The 13,892-nt window shown below is 27.2% G+C and overlaps 2 protein-coding genes across 4 annotated transcripts; one reads left to right on the top strand and one right to left on the bottom strand.

Annotated features, from left to right (window-relative positions):
* Positions 1-500: 500 nt before the first annotated feature.
* LOC112693824 (sorting nexin-6) lies at positions 501-5,911 on the top strand. Of its 2 annotated transcripts, XM_025569067.1 has the most exons (14): positions 501-1,647; positions 1,830-1,898; positions 1,970-2,074; positions 2,136-2,246; positions 2,365-2,486; positions 2,554-2,716; positions 2,786-2,951; positions 3,038-3,153; positions 3,239-3,421; positions 3,504-3,521; positions 4,208-4,271; positions 4,339-4,424; positions 4,908-4,982; positions 5,812-5,895. In XM_025569067.1, the coding sequence occupies exons 1-14, from the start codon at positions 1,642-1,644 to the stop codon at positions 5,893-5,895; spliced, it is 1,368 nt and encodes a 455-aa protein (XP_025424852.1). In that variant the 5' UTR covers positions 501-1,641. The 2 variants fall into 2 exon arrangements, with proteins under 2 accessions (XP_025424852.1, XP_025424860.1); XM_025569075.1 differs by lacking the exon at positions 3,504-3,521 and having other exon boundaries at positions 503-1,647; positions 5,812-5,911.
* A 1,739-nt stretch (positions 5,912-7,650) lies between these two features.
* On the bottom strand, positions 7,651-13,047 carry LOC112687721. Of its 2 annotated transcripts, none has more exons than XM_025560640.1 (6): positions 12,547-13,047; positions 10,764-10,954; positions 9,766-9,940; positions 9,530-9,613; positions 9,193-9,355; positions 7,651-8,422 (listed from the first exon to the last, which is right to left on the bottom strand). In XM_025560640.1, the coding sequence occupies exons 1-6, from the start codon at positions 12,571-12,573 to the stop codon at positions 7,842-7,844; spliced, it is 1,221 nt and encodes a 406-aa protein (XP_025416425.1). In that variant the 5' UTR covers positions 12,574-13,047; the 3' UTR covers positions 7,651-7,841. The 2 variants fall into 2 exon arrangements, with proteins under 2 accessions (XP_025416425.1, XP_025416499.1); XM_025560714.1 differs by lacking the exon at positions 12,547-13,047 and adding an exon at positions 11,012-11,092.
* Positions 13,048-13,892: the final 845 nt, after the last annotated feature.

The following is a 13,892-nucleotide window of genomic DNA, read 5'->3' on the forward strand; positions in this document are numbered from 1 at the left end:
AAATGTTATTATAAATGTGTAAAACAGAGATTTTTTTTTTTAATCAGACCCCGTATAAGATTCGAATGTAAAGATGTATTATTGTACATGCGAGTGAATTTTGAATGAATGCACGAAGCACGGGTAATGAATACACGGATTATAAGAACACGAATAATATCTAGGTCAGTGAATCTCAACCTTTTTTTTATTCACGGCACACTATTATACATCACAAGTTTTTGCGGCTCACTCATGCACTGGACAACAAAAACTTTGGTTACGCCAAATCCAGTAGGGTTGAAACCGCGAAGTGTACACTATACATTTTACCTAAATATATATCTGCACAATTAATTGACATTTAAATGTCACAGTTTTATCAATCGGCCATTTTTCGCGGCATGTTAGTGCACCGCGGCACACCGGTTGAGAATCACTGATCTAGGTACACAAGTTTTTGTTATATTTTTATATTTTTTTATATCAGTAACTCGTAGGCAGATGTTTTCATAATCGGTTAGCTATTTAGTTTTAATGCATACATTTGTACATAAAACGGCTTCATTGTTAAAATGTTACCGATGTAGGTATGATGTTGTTCAAAGATGATTTATTTTTATTAATCGTGGCTGCATCAAGTTCATTTTTCAGATTTCAGTTTTTTTCGTAAATTATTTTCTGATCATCACCATTTGTGCGGTAAAATGATTTTGTCGACGTTTTTATGTACGTTTAATCGCTGGCCCTAGACAAAGTACAGATCACAACGTACACGTGTCGGTTTCGCGATAGGAAACGGCCGTGAACAGTGACCGCGCGCTTCGGTCAAGTGTCGCGACAAGTTATTAACGTTGTTGTACGATTTTGTACGACGCGGTAATGTTTTGTTTTCCTCCCATCCCGTCTACCGTGCAAACAGTAATAACAATAATTATCAATGGGCGATCACAGCGCAATGACGGGCGAGCGATACGGAACCCGACGGTCGGGTGTTGGCAGCGCTGCCTGATGCGTCCGTGGACGACTACGACGACGACGACTACGACGACGACACCGGAGATAACATCGCGTAACAATAATAATATCAGCGGACGCCACACAATCGGGTGGGCGTGTTGGCATACGTAGTGCAGACCGCTTCACTCTTATCATAGTGCCGTACCGTACGCCGTGCCACAGCTCGGGATTCGCAGAACGCGTTCCGACGACCGTAAAAAATAATTTCAATTAACCAACAGTGCAATATTAATATTAATAATAACAACAATAATAATAATTATAACAATAATTATACCGTCTGATTACCGTTTCGCAAATTGTTTTTCTCGTTCGAACGCGACGCTGCGATAGCGAAACGAACCGTTTCGCCAATGTGTCGCGAGTGAACAACAGCCGTACGTACAGCTGAGCGTTTTATGGTTTAATAACCGCACGTCGAACGTTCAGTACCTATCGTCGCCGAATGCGACGACAATTTTGACAAACGTTTACGCGTAAGGAACACGGCTAACGTCTCAGCACTTCCCGTCCGTCTCTTGCTGTGTCCGCCGCCGCTGTGTTGTACGGCTTCGCGTCATCACGTGCACTGGGAAAACTCTATACGCGAGGGTGCCGTTCGCTTGTTCTTCTCGAAACTTCAAAGTTACACATCCAAACATAATGCTTGTAAGTTAAAGACAATAATTTAGATGGTAATGGGTAAATGGTATATATGGTATACAAACTGAATGTTTTAAATTAGGTTTAGATGATACCGTATTGGTATCGGTCGTTAGTTATATGCAATTTTCATATTGCAAGTTATTCTGTATGATAATACGTCTTAAAATTTGATTTTTAAATTTTAGTCTGATGAGTTTGATGTGGAAGATAACAACTCACAAAGTGATCTGTTAAACGAAGATCTTATGACTGAAGTAATTTATATTTATAATTGTACTTGATCTCCTTTGGCTTAGTTAACATGTAAAATTTGTATGTTCATTAGGGAAGTAATTCAGAAAATGTTGACTTAAGCGATAATTCTTTACAAGTTGTTATTTCTGATGCATTAAGTGAGAAGGACAGAGTAAAATTCACCGTTTTGTCTAAAGTAAGAATCATTTTATATAAATCACTTCTTCAATTCTTTGAAAATCATCTTTATTGTCTAGACTACATTGCCAGATTTTCAAAAGTCAGAATTTTCTGTCGTGCGACAACATGAAGAATTTATTTGGTTACATGATCAGTTTGAAGAAAATGAAGACTATGCAGGATTTATTGTAAGTATTTTAGGTTATGTATATTAATCTTTTTACATGATTGGTTGGATGTATTATTATCTGATTATTTATTTTGAAATTAAATCATTTTTATTTTGTATTCAATTTCAATTTAAAGATTCCTCCTGCACCTCCACGGCCAGATTTTGATTCTTCAAGAGAAAAGTTACAAAAATTGGGTGAAGGAGAAGGTACAATGACTAAGGAAGAATTTATGAAAATGAAAAAAGAATTAGAAGCGTAAGTGAATAGTTAAATGGTTAAATACCATTTTTCATACTGTCATTATTGAAATTAATTTTTTTAGTGAGTACTTAGCCACATTTAAAAAGACTGTTGCCATGCACGAAATGTTCCTTTCACGACTTGCTCAGCACCCGGTTTTTCGCTATGATACAAATTTTCGAGTATTTTTAGAATATGATCAAGATCTTGCTGTTCGTACTAAAAACAAAAAGGAACTTTTTGAGGTAGAGTATTTCATTTTACCATGACTTCTAGATTTTAATATTTTATTATAAGTGTAATTTTATTAATAGGAGATTATGAAATCTTTGTCTAAAACCACTGACGAATATCTTCTTTCTGCAACTGTAAGAGATGTTAATGATTTTTTCGAACAAGAAAAAAATTTCCTCATAGATTATTATGGACATTTAAAAGATGCAACTATGAAATCAGACAAAATGGTTAACAAGCATAAAGGTTAGTTGAACGTTAATTTATTTAACCTGAGGATATAGTTTAGCTATGTATAAATATTAAAATTTAATAATATGTTAACTTAACAGATGTGGCTGATAGTTATATTAAAATATCATCATGTTTAGTTCAATTATCTACTTTTGATCATAGAGAACTAGATTGGTTTCTAAACCGATTTTCAGAAACATTGGAAAAACTTAGAGTATGTTTTAATACTTATTATTTCTATGATTTTTCTTCATATAATTTTCTTTTATTTTAATCAAATTTTTTTTGTAAATTATTAGAAAGTAGAAGGAAGAGTGGCATCAGATGAAGATCTTAAACTATCAGATACATTACGTTATTATGTAGGGGATTCATTTGCTGCTAAACGCTTATTATACAGGCGATTACGTTGTTTAGCAAACTATGAAACAGCCAATCGAAATTTAGAAAAAGCTAGAGCAAAAAATAAAGATGTTCATGCAGTAAGTAATTAATTATTCATATTCATAAAATAAAAATAATATATTATTCAATTTTTATTATTTCGTTAACTTGTTTAACGAGGCTCAAGAAGTTTATGATGTAAGTATATGTCTATAATTTATTTTATGAATGTGACATCTTGAATAATGTTCATTTTTTACTTATGTATGATGTATGTATTTATACTCTTAACAGGAATGTGTTGATTTTTTAATTTTTTTTTTTTTCCGTAAATACTTATCATTTAGTAAATGTGCACCAAGTTTTATGCATTATTTTATTTTATATTGATCTTATTTCTTAAATACTTTTAAAAAAATGAAGGAATGATTAATATTGCTAATTTTATTTAGACTAATTATGGTTCTCTGCATGCTAGTCTAGGTTTTTCTTAATTAATTTATAGTTAAAAAATAGATTTTATTCATTATATTTATTTTAACTGAAATAACATTTTTCAATAAATTATTTTGAAATGGATTTAAGTATAATTTTCAAAGATTTTGAATTAATGTTCATAACTTGTATTAAATAAAAAATGTGCATTTTATTTGCTTTGATTTAGTTCTAAAATTATTTTACCATACCCAATATTGTCATAAGTAACTTAAACTTGATTTTTCATCATCCTTTAAATTATTTATTTTAGTTTATTGATTACTATATTATAACAATTTAAGCATTTTAGTTTTATACATATTATTCTCTTAGTAGAAATGTATTAGAATGCATCACTAAATATTTTTTTCAGTATATACATATATATAACTGTTATCTGTTTTTAGGCAGAAGCAACACAGCAATTATCATGTGAAAAATTTGAAGTAATGTCTGATAAAGGAAAAGAAGGTATTGGTCCCTTCACAATAAAACTTATATTATTTTGAATAAAATATAAACAATACATTTTTTTTAGAATTAATTGACTTTAAAGCAAGGAGAGTGTCAACTTTCAATAAAAACTTATTAGAACTAGCTGAATGGGAAATAAAACATGCCCAGGTAAACTATGTTATAATATACATAAATATACGTGTCTTTCCTTATTATTTTATTTATATAATTATTTTGGCTAATATTGTTTCAAAATTACTTTTGAGATTGTTATAACATTGAAAATTTAAGTATTACATATAAATTTAAAACATAAAAAATGAATTAATAATTTGATAAAATTATAAACAAATTAATGTAATCGAATCCCCAAAATATTGTGCCTTTATAATTTTGCCTGACCTAATATTTCATCAAAAATTCATCTAGTCCATCCAAATAGTTTTATTTTGGTTTTAAACATTTTAATGTACTTAAATTAAGTTTTTTGTTATCCAAATATTTAGCAATATTGAAAATTTTAAGCTTATTTTTTAGATTATTTACTACACAGTTTGTGTGCAACATTTGTGATACAACTTAGTTGATAAAAATATTTTTATATTTTGTGATTATTTGGTATTATTTATTATACTTACATTTTTATTTTAGCATCAAATAGACATTCTAAAAACTAGTCTCGAAATGATAAATAGTGAAGAAAAGAAATCAACACTTAACGTCGAGGTAATTTCATAATTACTATTATGATATCCTTTAACACATGTGTTACTGTTATCTTATGGTTGGTTTGAATAAACCCATTTGATAGTTCTGTCATCACTTAGTACAATTTATACAACTATCATCTGTTAAGATTTAATCAATCTTTATCATATAATCTCTATGTAACCACTATTTTTTGTATTAATTTTATTCAAATATTTATCGATTATTGAAATGAAAAAATATTTAAATTTAAAAAATTATATAAAACAATATTATTTATAGCTTATAATTTATTTAAATATATATTTACGTTTAAAGTTTTTATTTTATATTAGGAAAGTAATCATTCCTTAAAGAGATTTTATTATTTTGTATTTTTTATTATTATACACATTTATTATCATTATGTTTTGGGTAACAATTTTCACGTACATTATACCTAAGCTTTTTACCTTTAATATTTATCTTACTGAATTTGTACTATTAGTCAATAAATTTAAATTGTTGAAATTTTTAAATTTTGTCATTTTATGACAAATTTTAATTTTAATTTTTAATAGTTAAAGGCAAGATTAATAAGTTTTCAGTTTATGTTATAAATTATAGCATATATAATAAAAAATTACTATGATTTTATTAAATAAAATCACATCAGTTTCATTCTTTAATCAATTTGACAGTTAATTATTATGTCCTAATTCACATATTTCTGTTTGAACTATTTTAAACTTATTCAAATTGCCTTTTTCTTGAGTTAAACAAATCATCAATAAAAATAATATGTACTTGTGTAATTAGTATACCTGTATATTTCACTTGTTATGTTTTGTTGTTTGCATACATGTAGTTGGCACGAAGTTATCACGGGAGCAATTGTTTTAATTTATTTATGTCTATGAATTTAAATAATTTATTTGTAAGTTTCAATTAAATGAAACATATTGAAATTATGTATTTAAATTATATTTAATTTACCAAGTATTTGGTCAAACACTGATATAAATATTTATTCTAATGCATTGTTTAATAGCGTACAAATATTTTGAAGTAATATTTAAATGGGAGAAGAATACTTGATGAATAATCTTTTATGAATAGTGTTTATATTTTTTATTTTATTTTTTACCTGGTATAAAATGCATATTTAAAGCTACTTTCTTAAAACAAATAATATTTGTATTATATACAAATCATATTATCATATTATGATCATTTGATATACTTTTTGATAATCATATAGATATTGTATGCTTTTAGGAAAGAACCTAGGCTTTATTAAATGAACATGTTGAAATATGGATCCCAAATACCTATAAATCCTATATTTTTCCCTAATTCATTCTGTATCAAAATTTTGCTCATTCATAAAAAGTCTAATTGATGAAAATTAATATAATCCATAAGCAACTTTTATTTATGATTGTTTATACATTTGTCGGGTCAACTAATATCATATGTTGAAAGTAAATCTGACATGTCTTAATAATCAAGAAGAAACTAAATTGATATTTTATTTCTTCTTAAAATATTAAATGGTAAAATAGTATGCCCAAAGTAACTAAACATGATACATTTTAAAATATTTAAAATTAACACTCATTCTATAAATACCTTATACACGGAAAAATTGTAAATGAAATCTTGTTAAATAGTACAATAAATCATATATTGCAATTTTATAATACATATATGAATGATTTTGTTTTATTTTATAATAATAATAATTATTTAAAACACTATTTATACAATATTAAATGCATTGTAAATACTTTTATACTATATATTGTACTCTCTGACCTCAAGGCGTTGGAACAATAAATAATAATAAATACTGTTACCAAATAACCCCTTTAATTTTTTATATCCAACCAGATTTGTTTTAAAGTTAAATTATTTAAAATACATATAATAAATTACTATTTTATAGTAAGGAACTACTTATTCAAAACATTTTAGTTTTGTTTATACGGTTTAAGTATTCAACTGTAGGTATTGGCTAATATACCATTAATGTAAAACAAGCATTTTAGCCATCAGAATGCATTTATGTCTTAAAGATTTACTGTTTGTAATAACTTAATATTTTTATGATAAATAATAACAATTACATTTTTATCTTTAATGTAATAAATTAATCACTTTAATGTCGTATATAAAAGTCAAAGTGTACAATATTATATATTTATATATAAATATAAATAAAATAGTAATTTTTGGTTTAACATTTATAATACCATCAAACCAATATTAAAAAACAATTATGCAGTCTGGTGAGTTACCTGTATATCTAATTTTCCAACAATAATAATAGTTGTTAATTATAAATAGTTATATACATTTTTTGGCTTAGAAATTGGCAAAATAATTTATAATTTATGTATTGATCATTCAAGCCAGAAATATATTCAACAAAATATTTCTATTTCCAGAATAAATATTGCAGTACATTCAAAATAATTAAAAACCGGACTATATATTTTAACTTAAGTTGAATAAAGCTCGAGTTTTCAGTAGAAAATTTAGTTATTTAAAACTTTAAATTTCAATTTATAAACATTAACATGTACAAATTGAAAGTCGGAAGTTAAAATAATCATAATTTCAAAACTATTGATCTTGGTATAAAAATTTGAATATAATTCAACTTTAGTCATGTCTATAATTGTATTAATTTACTGTTTTGTGTATAATAATAAGCAGCAATTTTAATTATACAAACTCAAAGACACAAAAAATAATACATAATGTACAATTTTAAGAAACATACACCCATTTATATTTAGTCCGAATAAAATGTATGTTATTTCATCAATCACCTACAGTAGTTATTGTCGAACAAATCACATTGACTTTTATTCTTGCCAATTATTCAACTCGTTAAATTATTTCTTCGTCTGAAATCAATATACATGTATTTTCATTGGCATGCAAACTACGATCCATTAATTTTTGCGAATGCACTAATGGTTCATCATATTCACTACTAGAGGAGCGACTTTTGTAAAGTACAGGGCCTGTAAATGGTGTTGCAGCATTGTCCAGCAGTATGTTATTGCTACCTTCTTGTAAGCGTACAGAACATATTCTTGATCTAGCAGTTAGTTTCAGTCCGTTATCAGAGGAATCTGATATAGATAGCGAATTGTCAAAATTCGACGTCAGATCAGATTCGGATGCGAGAGATTCTGAACTTTTAGCACTGTTCGGTCGTTTACTACATTTAGTGAGTGTGCGCGATGATCGCTTTTCTGAGGAATCGGTTTGAGGAGAAGGACATTCTTGCTGTTCCGTATTTGAGTCATTATTCTTGATATTACATGAACAAGTGTAACAGTGTCGTTGAGTTAACCGCTCTTTGACTCTTTCTTCTAAAACTTTGGCTAGAATCGATGCTGAAACATTGTTTACAGATTGAGTAGATCCTTCTTCGATATCTCTTGATGACTTAAGGGATTTTTCTAGAAATTAAAAAAAGAATATATTTCCATTATTTAAACATGAAAATATTTTAAAAAACATGTATACACATTAATCATAGCTACTGAACAGTGTTGGCTCACAAGTGTAAAATAAATAAAATGGTTATACTTATAAAAATCTAACTTGTGGGTTTTGTGCTATCTATTTTTACAATAATTCAACTTTGACAGATACAATACTGAATACATCAAATTAACAGGACATACGTAATACTGCTAATTTTATTGATGGTTTAATTGAAATATTTGTGGTAACATACCAAGAATTTTGTGTACTCCAATGCACTTGTTCATTATACTTTTATGAAGCCAAAAAATTAAAAATACAATGAGTATAGATAATATTGTAATAATTCTTGTTCAAACTATTACTTAGTCATAAATGTTTCCAAAAAGGTGTAGTGTTTTATTAAATACTAATTACTTAAGTATATAAGATACTGAATTTATTTGATTGATTAATATGTAACTAGACATACTTTGTCTAATAAAAAAAAAAAATGGTTGAAAATATTAAATTATAAATTTCCGATTACATTTGAAATATTTTAATTATGTAACCCTTTTTATAACTTCATATTAAAAATTTTAATTATTATTTATAAATACAGCCTAATATTAGTTACCTTGAATAAAAATAATTTATAAACTTTTTTTTGTTATTTAACATATATTAATATTTAACGTTATAATATAAAAAAAAAACAAATTAACAACATTTATATATTAACTTGAAAATAAAAAATTACCATTGCTCAATGAATAAACCATAGCTGTTGGAGGAAATGTAGGAATTGGAACTTTTATAGTTTTTCCCTCTGATTTTTGGGCTACATTACCATTGCCATCTGATAATCTTCGTTGTTTGGTAAAAATATAGTTTCGAACTTTGGACTGTAGTTCAGTGGGCAACTATAAAAATATAATTAATATTAATAGCATGATTAAAACATAAATTATATGAATGTTTATATTTTTTTAAATTTTTTTATTTTGATTATATTTTATAATTTAAATTTATTCACTTATTATAGTTAAATAATCAATTTTAACATTATGCACAGTATGTTGTTATGCTTTACTTACATTATTAAATTTTTGAGAAACAAAATGTGATGGTTTACACTGAAGTAATTGGATAGCAGTATTAAGATCATTTTTATACCTCTCCTACAACAAACAATAAATTGAATAATTAAGATATTGTAAATTTCATATACATTTAACTACAAGTAGACATTAAAATTATTTAAACATCATGCATGTCGACAAGCATATTAAGTGGATATAGATCAGTTATCTATTACATTTTATATACTTACATTTTCGTCATTCAATTGATTAATTTGAAGTTGCTGGTCTACAATTTTTCGAGATAGTGTTGTAATTTCTAAGTTTAATACATTCTTTTCTGTTTCAGTTTTATCAACAAGTAATAATAATTTATCTTCAAGACTTTGGTTCACACGTTGAACTCTCTTATGAGATTCTAATAACCTAAAAACCAATTACATTACAAATGTACCGATTACAGTTGATTATATTTATTTTCAATTTTTTTTTACATATATTTTAATTATTTGGGTGGTAAAAGATTAAGACTATTAAACAATTTTCATAAGAAATTTATATTTACATGCCTCCTTTATATTATGTTGATATAATTTCAAGTAAAATAATAGGGCATTTAACATTAATTAGTTTATTTTTATGTATAATACACATGATACTTTTATGGAACATTATATGTTCTATTATTAAACAATATGATGTTCCTCTATTATTCTTTAATAGATAATTGTTTATTTTTACTATGTTTATTTTATATAAAACTATATTAGCAACTTAACTCCATTATGAAATGTATAAAAGTTTACTTTTAGCTCAGACTCTAGTTTGATTGCCTTTATATAATGATAATTCATATAGTAAAAAAATAATTCAAAACATTGTTTTAATATTCAATGTTGTCATTGTCTTCCACCACAACATCAAATACCTATACTAAAAGTATAGTAGATTGTTTTTAAAAATTACATAAAAGTTGAATTACTTTAACCTTATACTTTATTTACTTTTTATATAAAAAAAAAAACAATAAAAAATTAAGAACAATATAAATAATATAAATGCTGTACAGTATACAAAATTGGATTCTATAGACATTCTAAACTTAATTTTATCTTTCAATTTAATAATGATTTGATTATTAACAGAAATATAATATTAAAATTCAGTGTTTAGCCGAAAAAGATGTAATTCACTAGTATGCAAGTATAAACATTATTATATGGTCAATATTTACTACTTTATTAAATACCTGGAATATTTGTCTTGCCATATTATTATTTCGTCTGTTAATGCAGCATACTCGCCATGTGGAAATTTTTCGGCTTCACAGAGAAAATTTGTTTCCATATTGAGAATATGATTTTCTCTTTCTAGGAGTTTTTGTTTCAAATTTTCAATTTCAGCATGCAAATGTAAGCTTGTTTGCTCACAGCCACAGTCCTAGGTATACAAATATAATTAAATTATAGTTTTAAATTTTTAAAAATATTTTTATACATTTTTCATTGTAACTGATTCAGAGACATGCTGAGGATTGTATTTTGGCAGTAATATTTATTATATTTGGTATGGTAGTTATGATTTCATAATAATATCTATAAATACAAAACAAATGTTTTTGTTTTATTTTTAATTGTTATAAATATAATATTAAAAAACAAACACCTAAATTATATTTTATATTTAATTACAGAATATATTATAATAAAGGTCCGAATTTATTTATAAAATAAAGTCCATTTTTCTTTGAAAATTATGCAGATTTTGAAACAATTATTATATTAAAATATCTATTCCTAGTTATTGGATTATTGTGATTTGTGAATTGATAGAAGAAATATACTTTTAAAAACTAGGTGTGATAAGATTTTTTTACGCTGTTACATAAAAAATGAATAAAATCAAAAACTAAATAATAAAATATCAGTAAATGGTTAGTATTTACTTATTACCAAGACATTATGAGTAAATTTACTTAAATAATATTACAATTATAGACTACCTACATTAACAAGTGGACAACAAACATTAGTTAAGATCTCAGGCTTAATATAAAGTAAATTAGGCTACAAATTTCAAATTTTTCATAAGAAATCTAGGGATGAAGAATTGCTTATTCAGTACTAATAATGAGCTCAATAATAAAGTAGTTGCCTTTATTGCTGCATTGGTAATGGAGATGGTAAAAAATGTTGTTCATTAATACATTATATATTACAATAATAAGTTAGGTATTAAAGGTAATTTTATTTAATAATATTAATTATTGAATAAAGAATTTAAAAATTAAAATTATTTCCTAATATTTATTATTGTATTTAAATGAATTAAATTTTAACATCATGTTTTATCTTCTTGTTATATTGTATGCATATTGATCATTGTTGGATTATAAAAGTAGTAAGAACTATGTATAATCACATTAAATAATAGATACTTGTATGCACTTAATACAATTGTTAAGAATTAAGATAACGGAGAGAAAGTTAATTTTATAAATAAATATTTTTATGTATAGCTCTATAATAATGTATACTTACATCATTTTTTACCAATAATATGTTGATATAAAATCATATTAAAACAAAACACCCTATAACCAATACAACTTCAACAATAGGTTTCTACTTTTGCATACCAAGATAGACCTACAAACATACAATTATGTGACAAGAATGACTGAAGTCAATTATATATACCCAGATGCAATGATTTAATGTATTAAGTATTAAGCATATAAGGACATAGATACAAGGTCATTTGACCCTAAGGGCACTGTTTTGTACGAATGGCTAACAACAATACGGGGAAAACTCATTAGTACGCTGGTTAATGTTTTACATGAATATGCAGTAAAACACAATGCAATCGAGCAAAATCTACAGCTACTTAAAAATGCTTCATGGTACATTTGACTCCAAGGGGAATTGCGCCAAAGCTAACAGCAATGTTGCCCGTAGAGTGTTGATCACTGGTGATGGGAGAAGGAGGTCAGATTGAAGCCAAGACAACGGGTAAGTAGTAGCACTTACATTTTTGCAGGGGGTGCGCACAGCCATTGGTGAAAATGCGAGTCTAACGCACGGAGCACGTAGGTGACTGAGAAAAAAACGAATGCAGAGATCACAGCGATGGACCCGGTCGTCGGCCGAATAGTTCCAGGTGCCGTGGACAAGATACGCGTGCCCGTTGGTCGGAACGCCGTTTGCGTCGTGGTCTCGTCGTCTTTGTCGACAGGAGAAAGGGGCCGATCGATCTTTCGACGCCGTACTCGTCTACGCTGACGTACGCATATTATTATTACTGCGAACACAGAAAAGGACGCGCGCGCCGCAAAAACGCACGGTAAGATCGTGTGAGGCGACGAAACGCGGAAGCTGCAAATAGATTACGTTCCGCGACTATCGGCTCACTGAGTCGTGTCAATTGTTGGCGAATGATTATTTGGTGAGTACCTAATATTACGCGATTAAAGTTGCTAGTGCAATGTTATCGTCGGGGAAGACGGCTGCGCACCACGGTGAAACGTCGACGCACGCACGCACGCACTACCGTGATAACAATATTGTACTGCAACTAATTTGTGCCCCTTTTATTATTTTTCTTTTAAACCATTTGGGACCATTTAAGTAGACCATTTAAGCCTTTTTCTGTTAATACCTAATTCGTCCACTCCTCTCTACTGTACGTATGGTTCAAGTTTTCGTGCGCGTTGCCAAAACTCATATTGCTTTACATGCACGTATTTAAATATTTGGCGACCCCGGGCATATAATTTATGCCCCCCCCCCCGCAAAAAAAAATAAATAATAATAATATAACACTTATTATTTCGTCCATAATCGAGATTCTTTAATATTAAAATGTAACTAATAAATTAAAATCGTTTTATACTTTTTTTAATTAAAAAATTAAACAAATTATACCTAATAAAACATACTATTTTCTTTTTTTTTATTGTATTATTTTTTTTTTTCATTAGGTGTCTACATCATTTTTAAAATTAATTTTGCTTAAATATTTTGCAAATTATTTAAATATTTTTTTAACTATTTATGCTATAATTTCCCGTGTCCTGTACACGTAATTTCTAATTTCGAATTAAAATATCGTAGGAGTGGACACGGCAGTAGAATTTCGCTACACGTTTTTCTAGAAAACAACCACATTTTTGGTTTCGATGTCAATATGAACACTTATTTAGTAACATAAACGATTTTTTACTTTTCTTTTTTTTTTTTTACATTCATTCTGTACTAAGCTTAGAAACATAAATTTAATGATAAGTAGGTTAGTAAGTAACAGGTATTAGGAATCGTACGATTTTCAAAATAATGTTCTCTTTCAATATTTTTTGGATAGTAGCAGTGCCATGGCA

This window comes from Sipha flava, unplaced genomic scaffold (genome assembly GCF_003268045.1).
Source record: "Sipha flava isolate LNK unplaced genomic scaffold, YSA_version1 0_pilon_pilon, whole genome shotgun sequence".
NCBI lineage: Eukaryota > Metazoa > Arthropoda > Insecta > Hemiptera > Aphididae > Sipha > Sipha flava.